The sequence below is a fragment of the Scatophagus argus genome, chromosome 11, assembly GCF_020382885.2.
Source record: "Scatophagus argus isolate fScaArg1 chromosome 11, fScaArg1.pri, whole genome shotgun sequence".
In the NCBI taxonomy this organism is placed as follows: Eukaryota; Metazoa; Chordata; class Actinopteri; family Scatophagidae; genus Scatophagus; species Scatophagus argus.
Genome location: NC_058503.1, coordinates 19,396,564 through 19,416,402, shown reverse-complemented (window position 1 = coordinate 19,416,402; position 19,839 = coordinate 19,396,564). Strand labels below are relative to the sequence as shown.

The following is a 19,839-nucleotide window of genomic DNA, read 5'->3' as shown; positions in this document are numbered from 1 at the left end:
CAGCTTCTCTCATACTGTCTCAGCTAACAACAGGCTGTGTGTTCAGGTACACTTAAACGTATTTATGGTCTTATTCCAATTATTTTTGAAAATTGCAATTAAGTATTTTATTTCTCCTCAACAAAGTGGCACCGCTTTTACGAAAATACAATGGCAGAGGTGTAATGTGACTATGTCCATACTGACATCTGAAGGCAGACAGGACACTTATACTCTATCTTAATTTTAGAGCAAGAGACTACAAATTCAGACCTTTTGATGAAGAGCGAAGCTACTTTTTACCACTGAATTGGAAAAAAGTGATAAACTAATTGGTGTAAACAAAGCAAAACACCAGAACCTTCATTCTCCGTTTGGAATAAATAACTGAGAGGTAAACTGAATGTTTGTCAGGGAATGTGTATTTGGTAAAGTGAATTGCTTTAAAAATTGACTTTTGTTTGGCTTGTGAATTAAGATCTGGAAACCACTCGCTTTACTATGTGTACTCCTCTAACAGACAGAAGATGGACACTCACATAGACAGTAAGTTTAAATGAAATGTAAAGAAAATAGTCAACACATTAGTGCACCTGGAAGAAATTTTATTTGTGCAGGATTACTGTGAAGGAACAGTGGATGTTTCAGTTTTACTATCAAAACCAAAAGTGAGTGTTATCCTGACTGTCACATGATTTCCTGGAACAGCAAGTACTTTCCATCAGCCTTCCGGTTGTCATGAACACTGTGTTCAGTGCAATTACACAGACCATTTTCTTTCCTTTCCTTGATTTATTTTTCAGATTATTATACGATAGGTTCACAAAGATGTTTTCAAGGCACTATATGGGGTCTGAATACTTAGGTCTTCCATAAATGACCCCCTGTGAGCATTATTAGTTGCTTGATAGCAACAAAAGATTGTTAACTGCAGTCATCAAATGTTTAAACTACAAATATTCAGCAGATGCAAAAACAAACCCAGTAATCAGCGGATAATTAGCAAAAATGTGTTTGTTACATAGGAAGAGTCAAATGTAAGACATTTAATTTGTTGTCTCAGTACACAGCCAGGTCACTTGAATGTAATCAAATATTCAGGATAAGCCTGGCTGTCATGGAAAATTACAAACATGCTGGGAGCGGTCAAGTTGTCCACGACACTGTCGTACTTCTGAATGGAGTTGGTCTTGAATGGTGGCACCACCATATTTTGTTTTCCTTGGGTGTAATCCCCCGTTAACACCCGACAGAGGTACATGCACTTCTCCCCATTCTGATTGGGACTGGAGTAGGTGTTCTGGGCCGAGTAACTAGCATTGATGGCAAAGTATGTGCCATTGCCATAACAAGTAGCTGAAAACAGAATAACAGAATCAGAATCAGAATCAGAATCAGCTTTATTTGCCAAGTATGTGTGACCATACAAGGAATTTGACTCCGGATTTTTCTCTGTCCTGTGCACCATACAAAATACAAAATACCAATAATAATAATAAAAGGAAGAATAAAATATTTACAAGAGAAAAAAAAAATATATATATATATACATGTAGTGCAACAGAAGTTAATGAGTTAGATAATCAGTGAGATGCTTGCTATAAGTCCTTATAGTATTTGTTTTGTTTTTTTAAGAGCACATATGTAGAACTGACTGAACGACAACTGTCAGTGTTCATACTTTCAACAGAAACTTCTCACCGTTCTTTCCTGCGTAACTCCTGTTGAAGCCGTGTTCGTTGATGTAGGCCACGGTGTTATGGCAGGTGCCATGGAAGAGACGCTTCTCGTTGTTCTGATGACCGTTTCTCTGCTCCATGTCACGCTTCTTGATCTGTAGGCTCTTAAACAATATAGGATTCTGAATCCTCTCAATCTAAAAGGGAAAAAGAAAAAGTATGTTATTCTGCATTCTGCTCTGCGTCTGTGATGTGAATGGCTTTTCCATATAATGGATTTTTTATTAAATTATAAAATGTACAGCGCCCATGGAACGTACTCACCCCCTTGGATGTTTTCCCCTTTCAATGCTTTTATAAATGGAATGATAGTCAATATAATTTGCAAAAAAAAAAAATTACAAAAAAGCTTTTTAATGTCATAGTGAAAACAGATTTCTACAAAGTAATGTCAGTTAATTAAAAGTATATGATGTAGGGGTGAATACTGTTTATAGGTCTTGTATATGTGAGGGATTCATTGATGTCACCCAATGATGAACACGTGATGATGGAGATGTGATGGCTCAAACATTATTCATGCATACAGTGCATGTTAAATGTTATCTACCTTAATAATGTTTTGTTTGCATGTGGCCTTGAACAGATTCTCGACTTCAGTATACTCGGCTGTCCCAGCATTGATGGTGACGGCCTGACACGAGGTGTTGGCTGGCATGGTCACCCAGTTTCCAGGAATGTCTTCCTCTGGTGGAATAACAAACAATTTTGGCATCAGCAATTTATTGCCAAAAGTTTTTGGAACTCTGGTATACAAGAAATCCGTGATGAACAAATAACAATATATACAGTGCTACGAAAGTGATCCAGAAAAAAAAAAACATGCTAAAACCTGATAGTAATTAAATTAATTTTAACTGACTCAAATGTGGTTTTATCATGCACTGCTGTGAATGTTAGGCAGGAGAAGCAGGATTACAACAAATAACATGTTTCCATTTATCGAAGGACACAAATATTACGATACCTTTTAATTTGTCAATGCGCTTTATCTCCAGGGTGTGTCCTTTGCTATCAGCAGCAGGTCCATTTGGCATTTGAACTGTGTAGTCTTGACCCTGGATGGTGACTTTTACAGTTTTTAGATTATTTCCCAATGCTTGCTCAAGCTCGTAGTTGGTCATTGGATTAAAACTCTGAAACTGAGACCCCTGCTGCTGGTACTGCCACTCTGCCATTGTGCCCGCCACCTCCACTTTCTTCTTCAGGTCCTCCTCATCTCTCACTTTTCCCAGCATCATGTGGATCTCATTGCTGGCCCGAAGCACATCCTTGCTGAGCCCCTCGATGGTGAAAGAGGCTTGGCCCTTCTTGCTCTCAGTTCTTATGCTCACGTTCATGGTCTTCTGGATGTCAACAACGCGCTGACGGTCTGCACCAGAGAGTCTGAGGATGATGTCATCTGAAATGCTGTTGCTGCTGTGCTCTTTGGATATCAGGTCACTGATCCACTGCTTGGCTGAGTCTACTTTAGCCTGTGAGTCGCCACAGACGTGGAAGCAAGCGGGTTCCACTTTCAGGGCCTCAATGACAAAATCCCCATCTATCGGGGGCTTGTCAGCACTTCCAGTAAAGAACGCTGAAAGAACAAGTAACAAGATCTGCATTAGAATTTACCATTTAAAGGTGCCATTAGGAGTTCTTCTGTAAACAAAGAAAAATTATGTTTACATTCAGATTCATTGTGCGTATCCTTGAGATCTAACAAAGCTCTTCAGATTAAGAAATATGAACAAAAAAATTTATTCTCTTTACTGTACTTACATTTAATTTTGGAGCCGATTGTTCCAAACCAGGACCCAGTCGTATCCTTAGGGTCACTGGCTTCTCTTTGTTGCATGCTGCTGTAGAAATCTTTCAACATTGGTTGCTGGAAAATAACTATCCGGACTGTCTTCATGGTAATGGTAGTGTTCTGAGTCAACACGTCAATCACTGCGTCCAACATGGCATCTGCCACCTGCCTTGCCTGTACACTGCCTTGACCTAAAATTGTACAGCACATATGACAAACTCTTGCGATAATCAAAGTGTGCCGCAGCCTCAAAAAAACTTTTGAATATAAACCTAAATTGCAAACTGATTGCAAAATCATAAACTGGTAATAACTGGAATTTCGGAGGTTTATTTGTATACACAAACCCAGCAACTCAGATGGCTTTGAGCAGAAGTGATACACACCACATCCAACTGATGAATCTCACCTGTACCAATGGCAGGAAACGAGACAGAAGTGTATGAGTCTTTCACACACATTTGAAGTACGTCTTTCACAACCTTGTTGATTTTGACTGGGTCCGTCTGTCCAATTACGTGTAGGATCTTCTTACACTTCAGGTTGCCTGGCTGGGTCATTACCATGCCTGAATTGGGCTGGGAACCTGAAGGTGTAGACAGTATATTTGAATGCCTCTGAAACCTGATGTTTTCTGAAACAATCTTGGGTCATGATTACAGAACAGGCTTAATAACTGTGATGGCCAAGCAAGAAATCTGTTATACTGTGTTTTTTTGTCAGCTCTGGGTGCAAATTCCCCCTTACCAAGTTTCTGACATTCGTCTTCAACAAGCTGACCAGCTGCATCCAGAATAGCCTTTGATACTCCTAGAGGAAACAAAGATAGAATAAAAAGAATAAAACAATGTGGGATAAATAAATCTAAATTGAAAGACATGATTACTGTGTGGCCTAATATTTGTGTTAGTATTGATTTTAAATACTCATTTGTCAAATATGTTGCCTTGTTGTGAATAGTACTTCAAAAGTAATCACACATTTAAAACTATCCACTACATTTAAATATTTACATTAAATCTAAAAGAATCTCAAACTAAAATTACTTTTGCTTCACTGCAAGATCCTAGTTCTTTTCTAGATTAAATCCATCTTTCTCATCAGGTTTAACTTTATTGTCACCGTACAGTGTACAAATGAAAGAGACAATGAAATGCAGCTTAGCATCTAACCAGAAGTGCAAAAAAGCAGTCAAGGGTAGAGTAAGAAAACCTATAAATTACCTGACTTAAGAGTGAAATTTTCATTGGAAGAGTTGACAATGACATCAGTGGTCTCCGTGGTTATGTCTCCTGTCACCACCTGTACTGCCACACTTCCCATTTTGGTCTCATGCATCCCCGAGGTTGACACAACTTTAGTGAAGGGACCTTAGATAGCAAACACAAACAAGGAATTAACAACAGCTGAAAAACCCATAAATTAAAAGTAGTAATGTTAAAATCACAAACAGTTAACGTTCATAATTATTGAATGTTAACTTGATCATCATTAATTGACTTAAATCACTCCATTTAAGTAATTTAAATAGGTAAACGTTTTCATGTTAAAATATCCCAATAATACTGCTTACCTGAGCATGTGGGCGCTTGAACAACTGAGGTATTTGGGAACTTCTTCGTGAATTCATCACTAAAAACCTGGGGACGCAATCAGAGATACTGGCACCAAAAAATTCACAAATGTCATGGAAAAGCAGAAGAAACCCAGACTTAAATGACTGCCACTTTGTGAACAGTGCTGTACAACTGATTTATTACTTGTTGATACTGCTGATTTGTCAGTAAAATTATATCCTGTGGCACAATACAAATGCCCGCCAGGCAAGAGCCAATCGAGTTGTTTTAATTTCTACAAAAACTGAAGTAGTTTTCTACTCAAGCAAGGTGGCCAACTCCTTTGCTGAACAGATACATCAGTTCTTCTTTTGGATTTCTGATCACCAAATGAATCAGGCCTAAAATCTAAAAGATTCTAATTTTAAGTTTTGAACACAGAGAATGAAAGCATTACAAAGCTTGTTTTCTCTTCTTACCTGGATAGTCTGTGTGTCCCCTGAGTAAAGTATGATCACAACCTTCTTCAGGTGCTTGGGTTGTTTCTTTTTGCTAAATGCTAAAATTTCATCCAGCATCGATGAGGCTACAAGATCTTTTGGGAAACCCAGGTTTCCAGTACCAATGGCAGGGAAGGATATGGAGGTCTGACCACTGTCCTCTGCCTTTCTCAAGCAATCCTTGAAAATCCCACTCAAGGTCTGGAAGGCAAAACATAAACGTTCTTGATAGCTAGTGGGGCTGTGTATTGGCAAGGATCTTGCGATACAATATGTGTCACATATAAGGGTTACTTGTAATACTTGTTATTGTTTCATAGACATTTGTTCTTTGTGACTAGATTAGCGATATGTGCTTCCTTCTTCCTGTGTCACTTGAGGCTGAAGATCGATTGCAAAACTGTTATCTAGCAGTGAGGAGTTTTTATGCAACAAAAAATGAATGGATATAAACTACCCAATTAGCTGCCTCAAAAGCTGCCCAATTAGTTGAGTGAAAGAAAATTATTTGCTAAATATTCCGATACTTCAATCAATGTAATCAATTTTAATGCAAATGTGTCAAACATTAGCTGTTTCCAGATTCTTAAATGTAAGCATTTGCTGCATTTCTTTGTCATTTTTTTATAGCAAAGGAACAGTATTTGGATTTTGGACTGCTGGTTGGACATAAAAATCAATTTGACAATGTCACTTCAGGCTTTTTTCACATTTTTTTTCACATTTTATAGACTAAATGGTTATAAAAAAATAACTATTAAGAGTTGGGATTAGATTACTCCAGTGTTGCATCCATTTAGTTCCAGCCCCTGTAACTAAGCGATGACTTGTGACCTCAAATAGAGTCAATATACCTGTAATTCAGCACATAGCATACATGACATTACCTTTTCAGCTGTGCCTTGTCCATTGTCCCAATGAGGTGTGACTGCATGAAAAACTAGTGCACACTTCAGCTTGCAGCCCTCAGTAACAATGACCTCACCGAGGCTTCCACTTGCATTTTGCGCATTTACCAGCTCCTGAAGTTTGGATCCAGCGGCATGAAAGATGGCATTTGAAACTGCCCCTCTTTTCAGTGCAAGATCTTCAAACACAGTATTCACAATCACCTCCGTCTAGGAATGTGATAACAGAATATTAGCAGTTGTTGATTTTACATCTCTTTTTTAAGTCATGAAACATTAAAGAATCAATGCTGTAACAATCAATGAGAAAATAATCAGTCAAGCGCTATATGACCACATTCAATTATGGGGATACTCAAGAGCTAGAAGACAGGGTCAATCATTAATGCTACATACTGCTGTGGTCTATATTCTGTATGAGATCCTATGAATGTTTCACCCTTAAACTAATGGTTTACAGCTAGTGAACAAAAGGAAAAAATCCAATTTACCGTGGCATCCTGGATATTTCCTTTCATGAGAGTGATGCCCAAGCCCTGTTTGGTCTGCACTTGCCCCAAGCAGTTTGGATCAGGTCCAGCATGGCTCACAGGTGGAGATACAGGAAGAGTTTGTTGAGAATGACTAACACCATGATTTCCATAATCCTTTCTGACAGCTGCCTCCATAGCCTTAATAGCACTGTCGTCAATGTCCACAAAATGGATCCTCTTCAGGCTGTTGTCATCATATTTTTCATCACAGTGTTCCTTCACTGCACCGATGATGGTGGCAGCACATAAATTGAGAGGGAAGCCTAGGCTTCTGCCAATTGTGGGCAGAGCCACAGAGACACATCCATGTGATTCAGCAAGGTCTAGGCTTCCTTTAACTACTTTTTTCAACAGTGCCAGAGACTTCTTGGATTTAGCTGAATCAAAGTTGGGTCCCACTGCATGAATGATTGTCTTGCAGCAAAGCTGCCCCCCGGCACCAGTTACGACACAGTCTCCAGGCTTGACCTGTCCATTCGAGTTAATTAATCTGTCACATTCATCCTGTAACTGAGGGCCAGCAGCATTAAGAAGTGCTCTTGAAAGACCTCCATCAAGTTTCAAGTTCTGATTAGAAGAATTGACAACTGCATGCACCGGGTAGCTACACATATCTGCCTTGCAAATAGCTATCTCCACTCCATCAGATGTCTGAAGCTGGTATACAGGTTTTGGTACTTGAGTGTGGGCCAAATCACCCGGTCCACCACTAGTCTCATCAACAAGCTGGACCAGGCAGCCAGTTTTCATATCAACTAAGTTGACATACATAGATTCTTGATCCTTGAAGAACTTCTTCATTCCAGGTTTGAAGAATTTGAAACTTTCAAAGAACACAGAAGAGACCATGTTTTCAACCAAAGTCTTGCACTTTGTGACATCAACTCTAGAACCACTTAGACAGATGGCCTCTTTTCTGTAAGACACCGCCACTTTGCCACTCACTTGCTCCAACCAAGATGAGTCAAGCTTTTCAATATACCTGACTATGGTATTGTTCTTGACTACAACAGTTTCTTCCACCTGAGCATTCTCTGTTAAAAAGTCATGAAGTTCATGGCTAACCTTTACAACACCATCCTTGTGGCCAGACACCACAACTTGTTGACCAGTAGTGTGAATTCTAATTCCACTGCATGGTTTATTGCTGGCTTTCTCTAACTGACTGACCAGCTGCTTCCACTCTGGTTTCTCCAGGACATTAATATCTTCAACATTGTTATACTGAGATATTAGTATCTTTCCCAGATGATCTTGAGCAATATCCAAATCTCTGTCAGAAACAGCAAGGAGCTGCAGCTTCTGTGCATTGATCTCCAATGCTGCATTTATTCCATTAGATGTGAGCAGAGCTTTTGTAAGCTCCTCGGGTTGTTCATCATTCAACAATTCAAGCACAAACATATCTATTTCTAAATTCTGCCGTTTTAATGCAAACATCTGATCATATATAACTCTGGTTGCTGCCATAATCTCATCTGGTAAACCAATTAATATCAAATCTGAACTATCTTTCCTGAATGACATTTTGAGCTCTGGGTACACGCGTAGCAACTTGTCCTGAAGACCATCTTGACACAGGATGTGAAAAATCTGTGGTGACACTTTCACCTCTTGACTTGTGGTTGATTTCTCCCTCTGCAACCTTTTGACAATTTTGTTTACAGCGTCACAGAGATGTGGCTCCATTCTGTTGACATCAGCCACAAGGCCAGCGACTGATAAGACACCACTGGCTTTATCAGGCACTACAACCACATCCTCATTCAGTAGCATCTGTCTGATCTTCTCCTCAGACTCTTCCCACACGTCTGACTCTGGCTGAAGCTTCAGGGATCTGAACTTTGACAGAGCTTGTGCAAAAGCAGACTTAACAGTATCCTTCCAGTCCTTGATGATGGCTTTGGCGTCTTTTTGCTGGAGTAGTGACGGTACAGGGTACAAGCACACAGTGGATTGGTTGAGATTCACAGAGCAGAAGTGTTTTTTTAAGTCACTATGTATGTTCTCTACTGCTGATTGATTGTCCTTTAAATATCTCCAAACAGCATTGTCAATGTGTTCAGAGATGGCTGCAGGGAGTTTTAGTGAAGGCTTGTCTTTGCCATAGAGGGCTGTTCCCAAAGATCTGTAAAAAGGATAGACTTTGATCTCTTCCCCTTTAATGGTTTGCTTCTTCTTCATGACTTTCTGAACAGCTATGGGGAGAGAAATTACAATCAAACATTACGTTGTCATATTGTCTAGAATTCAGTTAAAGGTGGTAATCTTTGATATTTATGTATATTCACTAAGAAACATTAAATATGTACTTGAACTGCACTACCTTTGTGGTCTTTAAAGGTGATGATGGCAGAATGTTCAACTTCATTAAGCACAACATCTTCCACATCCCCACATGCATTCTCAAAATGCAGGCAGAGGAGATCTTCACTAATGTTTTGTAGGTCTTCAACTACAACTTGCTCTGTGACCTCAAGAAGCTGAACTGATAGTCCCTTCTTTGTGAACATCCTGTTTTGGGGGCATCTTGTCACAAAATCCGTGGCTTCTGTAAGGCAGTGATAGCTAATTAAGGCACTTAAACAATCTCACTTTCTGCTAATTATCCAATCACTTACAAGTCACAAGTTGTAGCCTATCAACATTGAATAATCTGATGTAACTAGTGAAGTTCTAAGTATCTAGTGTAAATCCTCTACTTATAAATGTAGAGGAATAAAAACTACAATATTTTGCTAGAAAAATATAATGGAGGGGAAGCAAAGTAGCAGAAAATGGAAATACTCAGACACAAGTACCTAAGAATTCTACATATATACTTGAGGAAATTGTACTTAGTTATATTCCATGATGGTTATTCTAAATTATGACACTGCAGTTTTAATTCTTGCAGTAAATGTGTATTGCTTGTAAAGATTGGTTATCTCTGTCCTTGATTACTAATAATCTGTGTCAGTATGGGCACTGCAAAACATATCGGTCCATCTCTTTAACTATTAACACACAAAAACATACTAAATAAGTACCTTTTCCACTCTGGAAAGTCACCACAGCAGAAGAGGTACCATGAATGACTTCCAAAGTGAAGTCATGAGAGGCAGATGGAGAGTCAGGATCCTTTAAAACATTCTCCACCAGCATATTCAAAAACTCCAGGCTTAATGTCTCTGGAACATTTCCTAAAACAGCCGAAGTGGAGCAGAGCTCTTCGTCTGCTGTTTCATCGAGTCCACCTTCCCCCTCCATCTGAACTTCGACTGCAGGTGTGTCCTCATCAGCGCTGGATGGTTTGGTGTTCAAAGCAACATCTGCTGCTAATGAGACATGAGGGATAAGTAATTGAGTCAGATAATTTAACACTAAGAACAGCCAAACATGAATAAAATGTTTACTCCAAGTGTTTCTCACCTAAGAAAAAAAACTTCTGAACTTGAACTTCTGTCTTGGGACAATGTACAGTAATAAGTATGAAGAGTATGAATTTACCACATACCTTAATATGCAGTCGGATCATCTAATTTTGCTTTTCAATTTTTATAATACTACATAGTTACTGTCTGTGCATTATTAACTGAAAAGATGTTCCCTAACTTGTCCTAAACAAATCTGCAAAGTCATCAGCATTTCTTTGGGTGCTTTTGTAGCCTGTACATGAGAGCTGGCATACATCAGTTCCTAATTCCTGTACTGAGAATGACCACACCCCTTTTGGGGGAATACAAATGCTGTAAAAGTACCAGAGTCAAAGTGAAAACTAAGTGGCACCATGCCAAAACCTCATCACTGACTGGCAATGACATAATTCTTTGCCTCACTGGCAAGAGGGAGATTGTTGTTCTTATTTTATGCAATTAAACTGGCAAAGATTTTGGAATTTGCAGTACCTGGATGCGTTGCTCTCATCTGTTTACTACTAGGAGTCCTACTAGTATGTGCACCCTGTCAGTGCCCCCTGGGAAAAGGGAGTGGTGTGACCTGGCAGCCATTTTAGATCATCTCAGTGACTTAAAACAAATCCGACACCGCTGGGCTGCGCTAATTAATTTTTTACTGATGTTTATATGGCATAAAAAAAACTACCCAAACTGACTTAAAAGAGAGACAAAGAGAAAGTGAGACAAGTGGAGAAGTATGTAGTCAATCCAAAAATGAAACTAATTTATGCTTATGTAATGTATTTATGTGAAATTCTGAGGCCTCAACAAGTGCAAAGCCATGTGGCCACAATGACAAACCAAAATACACAATACAAATTTTGCACATTAAAGAAATTTATCACACTTACACGGCTAAGCAAAAACATAAGAGATTATCTTAACAAGATTTTAGTAAATATAGTGCTTCCTGGTTTAGGAGCAACATACAAAGTTATGATATCACCTTTGGACACATAAAAACATGCTTATTGATCTGACACTCATCTACATCAGAACACTTTTTTGTTACAATTTTCACCGAAAACTGACCGGATGGTGCTTGTTATATCCAGATATACAGCATTTATTAAGATGACTAAAGTATATAAGGTGTATACATAAGTCATATGTGTGTGTGTGTGACAATACACACTTCACAGCTAAAGAGTGAAACGAGTATTTGTTTTAATGAATACTTACATTTCTCGCTGCATTGACCAGGCTGAGCTTCCTGTATAGAATGGCAAAAATATGTATTTTAATAACCTGTGCAAGTATCACTTTGGTATCTCACGTAATCAGTTTCACATGGCACAGTGCCCTGCGTTTTAGCTTGTCTGAAAAGGGAACCAATCAGGCAAATGAACAGCCGTTGTGTCAGGTAAATAACTTTACGACAATGCTTTCCAAGTGTTTTGTACTTTTGGTTTAAACCTTTATGATATATATGTATTTAAAAAAACAAACAAACAAACAAAACAACACCCAATACCGAAAAGAACATGCAGCAGTGCCTTAGCTTTCTTTCTCAGCCTTCCTTCTGGTTACCCATGTGACTACCCATTGGACAGAAGCTGTACAGGGCCAGTTCTTCCTGTCTTTAACAGCTTGTCTCACATATTCTGTCTATTCTTATAAGAACTACAGCCCCGTTTGAGTCTGAGAAAGTCTTCCAGCGACTCTCATCAACCGAGGGATAAATGAAAATCGCTGCAATATCATTTATAATTTATAGGATGACTGACAGAAGAGATGGTACGTCTCTCATTGTGTGTGGCCTCCCATAACTGAAACAACAGAAACTTACTGAGGTGAGGTCTCAAAAAGGTGTCAATTTGGGCACAAAGCACACTACAGCTGATGGTGCTTCTTCCTGTTACATTTTGTGCACTTACTTGCGTTGTTTTCTCCTCTGTTGGTAAGCGAACTGTCATCCTCAACACGCCTTTTTCCAAACTAATCTGATGCGTCTTTTTCGCCAAAACATTTTGTTGGTCTGTGACAAAACAAAGCATCATCTTCAGCAAAGACGTCAACTGACTGAAACTGTTGTTTTAATGACAAATCAGCGCATACGGTCTGATCTGTTGGGCCATACTTACCCTCCTCTCTGCGGAAGCGGAGCACCGCTGTCCTGCTGCCGTTTTCATAGTCAACTTCACAGTCACCACCGTTAGCTTTTTTACTTTGAAAGTATTTAACTAACTTGTTTTTTAACTTCGCCACGCTGTTTTCTTCGAGCTCGACGAGCAGGGCATACGAGTGTGTGCCCGCCATCGCTGCCGTCCCGCAGTCTCTGCCCTGCGTTGTTTGGTTTCACTTTTGTTTCTTTGTAAATCACACGGCGGAGTGTTGACGCAGATACATAGATGACAAGGGCAGAGGTGTGCAACAAACGTCCAATTAAACTCGCATAAAACTTGGCTAATATTCATCCAGAGGCGCAGTTTGAAGACTTCCAACCTTTTCGCTTTCTGTTTTTCCTCCGTACTTTCCCTGAGTGGTTGGTGAGTACATTCATCTCTCAGCACAATACTCGTAATCGTGTCCTTTAATTTGAAAGTGTGCTTTGCTAAACTGACTATAAGCGTCGAAATACATGTTTGGCTTATAAAAGCTGGTCATAAAATAGCTTGTTTTGACGTCTCGTGAACGTCTGTGCGCGAGGTTGCACGCGCTGATATTTCAGAAAAAAAACGTAAGCCATTAATGATCACATCATTTGACAAAAACGAAAGAAACTTGTAAATGGTAAAAATGACACACACACAGTATCATACATAGTCATCCATATGTGCACCTTTTTACCAAACATAAACAGGCTTTGAGTTGTCCCGTGTGCAGAAGAAAACTATTAAAATTAAGTATATGAGCACTTAAAAATGGCAATATACGAGCTAATGCACATACGGAACAAGGCTGCAGTTGTTATTATAGCTGATTTTAATACAGTTTTAGATTCCCGTGTAGCTTTGCACATTTTGCAGAAAAGGGGAATCTTAATAACTTCACTGAACAGTAACTTCCAAGCAGGACAACCATACAGCCTTTTACGTTGTATACCAAACACTTCCGTACGTAGTTCTTTTTTTGTGTATGTGAGTGAGATACGCTTCTCTGTCTCCCTCTACTGGAGTGAAAAGGGAACAGCACTTACGTCTTGGTATGGAGACAAGTATATTGCGAATCCCCTACAGACTAGTAAAGTTCTTGGTGGCTTATTTTCCAGTGCATAGTAGGATATTTCAGAACTATTAGTATTAGAAGTATTAAATTAATTTGGATAAAATTAATGTTTACATCCATGGAACAGTTCATTATACCTGTCTCAGAAGAAATGTGATTCCTAGACAGTCAAATGCAAGTTACAGCTTTTTTCTGCGTTTATTTTTTATTGACTCTCAATAAAATAACCTCAGTTCTTTTGTAACCCATAGTCATATTTCTCAAAGTATCTATCAATTGAGCATGTAAAGGTGTATGCCTGATGTTTGTAATGCAATAACACTGAGTGTCAAATACACTGGTGTCATTGTACAATTTTCTCACACATTGTTTTTCTACAGTTCTGTTTAGGAACCATGTCTAGTAAATTGGATATTCCACTTCATGGGCATTCAGTCAGCATTGTGAGACAATGTGGACCTGCTCTGAGCGATGTCCTTCAAAGCAAGTTTGGATGTGTAGCCATCATCGATGGTGTGGATTTTGAAGCAGACCTGAGCATTGCACAGCAGAAAAGGCCAACTGTTGTCCCAGAGAAAAGGTCTGAGTATACGCTTGCTGCAGGCGTTAAAGTATCTGTGTGGAAGGCTGATCTCACCAGTTTCCCGGTGGATGCTGTTGTGAATGCTGCTAATGACCATCTTCAGCATTATGGTGGCCTTGCTCTGTCTCTGTCCAAAGCTGGTGGTCCACAAATCCAAAAAGATAGCGATGACTTTATCAAAATGTTTGGGACCTTGAATACAGGAGATGCAGCAATCATGGATCCTGGATCACTACCATGCAAAAAGATAATTCATGCTGTTGGCCCACAACTGTCAAAACATCCCCACCATTCTGAAGTTTCCTCTGCTGAGCGGCACCTGAACAGAGTGATCAGGAACATCCTTGAAATAGTAAAGGAAAACCGTCTGCAGAGTGTTGCCATTCCTGCTATAAGCTCTGGCCTGTTCAACTACCCTCTGCCACAATGTGCAGACATCATAGTCAAAAGCGTGAAATTCTACTATGAAAACTACTCAGGATATCATCCTAAAGAGGTCATGCTTGTTAACAATGACGAGCCTACAGTCAAGGAAATGGAGAGGGCCTGTGGTCAGATATTATCCCACGGCTCGCCCATGTTATACAGTCAGGCAGCAGCAGGGAAACGCAGAAGTGATGCCAAAGCCTCAACACATACTGTACAGATGGGAAATGTCCATTTGACACTGAAGAAGGGTCTGATTCAGGATCAGAAGGTAAGAGTCTGTAAAGTTTTTTCATCTCTAAATAGTTTTTTTCATATATTATATTATTATTTTCATATATTATTTTCGTAAAATATAATATATAATATATCGACAGTATCATAACGTGTGCTTCATGTCATATGTTACATGGTATTTTTTCCTTTTTATTAATATATATCAACAAGCTATGTTCTCGTTCTGGTGCATTTTTTATTTAACATCCTTGTTTCTGTATCCTCTCAGACAGATGTCATCGTGAACACAACATGGAACCGACACTTGAACAGTGGTGAGATCTCCAGAGCTATACTGCACAGAGCTGGTCCCAGACTACAGCAAGAAATGGACAAAGTTGTTATGAAGGGGCTTGTTATCGTCACAAAATCCTACAACCTGCAGTGTAAAGAGGTGTATCACACTATCTGCACAGACAAGGAGGTACAGTATGAGTTACGGGTATTTATTTATAATCGGAAATGTTCTAAACTATTAATAAATCAAATTTTAGATTAAATATGTCACATTTATTTATTCATTTATTTTTTTACTTTACATTTGTCTTGTTGATCAAGTAAACACATATTTGAAGTAGCATTAAATGCACCTCATTAATTTGTCTATTTGCATTATTCATTCATTACAGAGGCTTTTTAAGTCAATGAGGGAATGCTTATGGATGGCTGCCTCAAGTCATCACAAATCAATCGCCTTCCCTGCCATCGGCACTGGAGGACTCGGGTTCAAGAAAACAGAAGTTGTCCAAATCATGTCAAGTGCATTGATCAACTTTGCCCAGACGTCCACAGTGAAGATGGAAGTTCATGTTGTCATATTTCCTTCTGATGGTGAAACATTTAAGGTTGTATAGCTCACACGATGCAGAATAATCTAGAATAGAATGACCATATTACAAATGTGCATGTACAGGCTCCTTCAGACGCCTTACATAGAAACCAAAGTGCTAAAGAACAAAAAGGGGACAGAGGAATACAAATAGTGACTTTAAAGGTGACACTTTGTAAAGTCACGCTGATCTTTGTCGGGTAAATGCAACTAACAGTTATTAAATCTGAAACCTGAAATGGGTTTTAATGGAGAATCATTGCAATCTCTATCTTTAAGATGAAATACAGTCATGTCAGAGCTGTTAACTGGGATTGTCCCGTTGCCCAAGTTCAGGTGTCATTACTCTCTAACTGAATAACTCAAGGAAATTTCATGTATTGTATATTCATGTATTTCATGTCTCAAATACATGAGATAAATATGTAGATTAATGACCTTCTCTTTCCAGGCTTTTGAGGAAGAAATAAGACACCTCCAGCAAATGGCATCTGATGGCAGCTTCAGACACGGTAACACAATATTTCAAATTATTTCATGTACACAAAGGTGACGTAATGTTGTCCAGCAAGGCAATTCGCAAAAGCAATCTGCACAACATACGACATCCTCTGTCCTTAGACATTTGATTTGGATAAGGAAAAACTCTGTAATGGGGAAAGAAAGGAGAAAACCTCCAGCAGAGTAACCCCCCTACACAGGCAGACATGCACTGCCTGTGAAGATAACATGCTGTTATCTTCCAAAACATCAGTGAAGAGGATCAATAATATAGTATGGCTAATGTAAAAATAATCAGCATATTGGCAGTGCATGTCTGTCCGGTCCTGTGGCTAAAATTATTAACAGTAAAGGTGGTCCTAAAATCCTAAAATGTCAGCACTGATAGGTAGATGGTGGACTTAATGATGTCTTCCCCACCAGTACTGGAGCTCCAAGATGACTTTCAAGGCCACAGAGCTCCAACTCCACAGATCTGCCTGACCGGCCCCTCCAACGTAGCGACACGTGAGGCTGAGCGATGGCTGTACAACCTCCTTTTTGAATGCTCTGGTACTGTTCTTATTCACAACAACTTCATCCTGCACTTTGGCGAGGAAGAACATCTGCAGCTGTCCCGTCTAATGAAAAATGGCATTTCTATTGTGGAGTTTTTTGAGAGAGGTCATGCGAGCATAGCCGTAGACGGTCAATCAAACGAAGATGTTGCAGTGGCTGGGTTGCAGGTGGAGGCCATGCTCTGCAACACCCAGAGGGAGTTTGTCAAAGAAGAAGAGCATGCCATGTCCCTGATGGTGGCTGTGGATGTGTCCTCTGAGAGAAAGGAAGTTCAAGATAACAGCTCAGAGTTCAAAGACAGACTATCTGCCTTCAAACATACGGGGCTGTATGTCGTGAAGGTACAGTATGTATAACTGAAACATGCTTGATGTTTTGTAGGAAACAATTAAGAGTAATGGCAAAGCTCAAAGGGAGGAGTGTTTGTGCTAACTTGTTTCAATTTGGGGTTTTTTTTGTTGTTGTTGTTGTTGTGTACGAGTTGCTGCACGTCGTATTTTGAACCACTGCTTGACCAGTGAAATATTTCATGGTTAGGTGGACAAAGTGATGAATGCGACACTGGAGATGCTCTTTGATCTGAAGAAAAAACAGCTAGACTGCTCCAGATCTCAAAAAATGTTTCAGCGCATACCTGCACAGTTCTGCGACATGGTTAGCCGCATTGGATTCCATGCTGAGTACGCACCACCTGATGGTATGATAATTGATCTACAAATGGCATTTGATAATGCAGACTAATTCTTTGCATGTGATAGTAATTTTCTATGGTCTCAAGATTAGAATTATTGCCTCGCATACACAGAACATCAGAGTTAGAAAAGGTACCATAACGAAGACACATAGAACCCATACAATTATTATTCTTGTATATTTTTCTTTCTTATTATATTTTTCTGTGCATACAGATCCAGCATATGGAGAGGGCATCTACTTTGCCAGCACTGTGGAAAGTGCCAAGGAAGTGTGGAAGGAGCCAAGCTTGGAATATCTGCACTTTGTTGAGGCCGAGGTGCTGACAGGAAAGTCCTGCCCTGGTAAACCAGGTCTCATTCTGCCACCTGCTGTGGGGGCAGATTCACAAGTGCTGTACGACAGTGTGAGTGGACCCAATATCTCCGTCATATTCAGTGGTTATCAGGCTCTGCCCAAGTACATTATCACCTGTAAGATCCGCGATGTGTGAAGAGTATTTTGTTATCTGTCTCCTGTAACAATGCAGCCAGTAGTGCTAGAGAAAACTTCTAAAACAAGCTGAAGTGCATTTGTAGTAAGCACATTTACTGTCAGAAAGAAATGGCTGTTTGCATCACTTATTGAAACTACATAACAGAGCTCAGCACATATTGCAGAGGAATCACACCGCACAGGTTCAAATGTTTTGTTTGTCTTCAAGCTGAATATTTCATAGCTGCAGCTCGAATAAGTCTAGGTGAGGTTTGTATTTCTTATTTTTTCACTACAAGCTTTTTACAATCTGCGTTATATTAATCAAATGTTCACTACGTGTCAAATGTATAATTTTACCAGTGATATGATTCATTTGTTGAGTGGCAAAAGACAACCACGTATGCAAACATTATTAGAGCAACATGTTCTTATTCGTGGTGATGATTTCATGTAGTTTAGACTGATATAATCCTTCATTTAAGATGCTGATAGAAATACAAGATTGTAACCTAATTGTGGCTGTCAAATTGTACCTGATGCTGATGTCAAAATAAAAAAAAGCTTCATCTTATTCTTTTCTCCTTTTTTTTTTTTGAGAATCCGAGCTGTTTGTTTCAACACCCGACTGCAAGTCACAACACCGCTTCAGAGAACAATGAAACACTGAATGATTTTCACTACTTGTGCTTCCTTATTTACCAATAATTTATATTTGAAGCTCATTTAATGATGAACAACAAAAGCTAATTTTACATTTTACAAACATGTACTGTAACAGTAAACATAATGAAACACATGTATTACCATAAATCTTTTATACAGGACATAAGAAAAACATGTTTTTAATTATACAATGACACAGTTGCTACAAATCACATTCTGTTGATCATGAAAGTCCATCCTTGATCTTGGAAATAGTTAATGAAAAGAAAAACTTGACTCAAGGTCCATTTCACAGCTTTTACAGGAGCTTTCAGCTGCATTTCTCAGTTTTCATGGAGACGTTGACAAATGGGTGGACCATTAATTATTTTCCCCTTATTGCTCAAAAACACTGTATTGTACCAGCATACAATAAATATCAAATGCTCCTCTTTGCAAAATGTAAACAAACATTTGTGAAATTTCCAGCCTTTCATTTGTAACAGTGACTTTGAAAAAAAATCTTAAATTTGGGGTCCCAAAACAACTGACCTTTACAAAGAAAACTGATCATTTGACAGCACAACAGGGAGACACCAAGGTACAGTGCATCCGGAAAGCATTGACACCGCTTCGCTTTTTCCACATTTTGTTATGTTACAGTCTCGTTCCAGAATGGATTAAATTAAATTTCTCTCTCAAAATTCTACACAAAATACCTCATAATAAAAAAGTGAAACAAGTTTGCTTGATTTTTTTGATTTTTTTGCAACATGTACATAAGCATTCACACCCTTTGCCATGACACTGAAAACTTTCCACTGATCATCCTTCAGAGGTTTCAGCAACTTGTGTTGAGTCCACCTGTGGTAAATTCAGCTGATTGGACATGATTTGGAAGGGCACACACCTGTCTATATAAGCCCTCACAGATGACAGCGCGTGTCAGAACACAAATCAAGCCATGAAGTCAAAGAAATTGTGTGTAGACCTCTGAGACAGAATTGTGTTGAGACACAGATCTGGGGAAGGGTACAAAAACATTTCTGCCACATTAAAGGTCCCAAAGCGCACACTGACTTCCATAATCTGTAAGTGGAAGACTGAGCTCACTCTGACAGAGCTCCAGTGTTGCTCTGTGGAGAGGGGAGAACCTTCATGAAGGATAGTTTCTGCAGCACTCCATCAATCAGGCCTGTACGGTAGAGTGCCCGGGCTGTGCACTGACGCTCCCCATCC

General features: G+C 39.3%; 2 protein-coding genes across 5 annotated transcripts; one reads left to right on the top strand and one right to left on the bottom strand.

Annotated features, from left to right (window-relative positions):
* Positions 1-567: 567 nt before the first annotated feature.
* Positions 568-12,706, bottom strand: parp14rs1 (poly(ADP-ribose) polymerase family member 14-related sequence 1). Of its 2 annotated transcripts, none has more exons than XM_046403518.1 (17): positions 12,532-12,706; positions 12,325-12,425; positions 11,630-11,660; positions 10,040-10,327; positions 9,337-9,561; positions 6,969-9,208; positions 6,457-6,687; positions 5,549-5,770; positions 5,087-5,153; positions 4,737-4,883; positions 4,261-4,323; positions 3,923-4,099; positions 3,483-3,704; positions 2,686-3,297; positions 2,269-2,405; positions 1,681-1,855; positions 568-1,335 (listed from the first exon to the last, which is right to left on the bottom strand). In XM_046403518.1, exons 1-17 carry the CDS (start codon positions 12,704-12,706, stop codon positions 1,055-1,057), a joined length of 5,394 nt encoding a protein of 1,797 aa, XP_046259474.1. In that variant the 3' UTR covers positions 568-1,054. The 2 variants fall into 2 exon arrangements, with proteins under 2 accessions (XP_046259474.1, XP_046259475.1); XM_046403519.1 differs by having other exon boundaries at positions 10,040-10,324.
* parp9 (poly(ADP-ribose) polymerase family member 9) lies at positions 12,062-18,529 on the top strand. Of its 3 annotated transcripts, none has more exons than XM_046403523.1 (8): positions 12,062-12,240; positions 13,996-14,895; positions 15,130-15,324; positions 15,530-15,745; positions 16,181-16,241; positions 16,654-17,129; positions 17,326-17,485; positions 17,697-18,529. In XM_046403523.1, the coding sequence occupies exons 2-8, from the start codon at positions 14,011-14,013 to the stop codon at positions 17,972-17,974; spliced, it is 2,271 nt and encodes a 756-aa protein (XP_046259479.1). In that variant the 5' UTR covers positions 12,062-12,240; positions 13,996-14,010; the 3' UTR covers positions 17,975-18,529. The 3 variants fall into 3 exon arrangements, with proteins under 3 accessions (XP_046259479.1, XP_046259477.1, XP_046259478.1); XM_046403521.1 differs by having other exon boundaries at positions 12,079-12,184; XM_046403522.1 differs by lacking the exon at positions 12,062-12,240 and adding an exon at positions 12,798-12,936.
* The last annotated feature ends 1,310 nt before the right edge of the window (positions 18,530-19,839 follow it).

Excerpts from the sequence above, each read along its gene's own strand:
- parp9 (XM_046403521.1), top strand. Across the intron at positions 14,896-15,129 it reads GTCTGATTCAGGATCAGAAG|ACAGATGTCATCGTGAACAC; the intron begins GTAAGAGTCTGT and ends GTATCCTCTCAG. Across the intron at positions 15,325-15,529 it reads CTATCTGCACAGACAAGGAG|AGGCTTTTTAAGTCAATGAG; the intron begins GTACAGTATGAG and ends CATTCATTACAG.
- parp14rs1 (XM_046403518.1), bottom strand. The coding sequence starts at position 12,706 with ATGGCGGGCACACACTCGTATGCCCTGCTCGTCGAGCTCGAAGAAAAC. Across the intron at positions 12,426-12,531 it reads CCGCTTCCGCAGAGAGGAGG|ACCAACAAAATGTTTTGGCG; the intron begins GTAAGTATGGCC and ends GTTTTGTCACAG. Across the intron at positions 11,661-12,324 it reads CAGAGGAGAAAACAACGCAA|GAAGCTCAGCCTGGTCAATG; the intron begins GTAAGTGCACAA and ends CATTCTATACAG.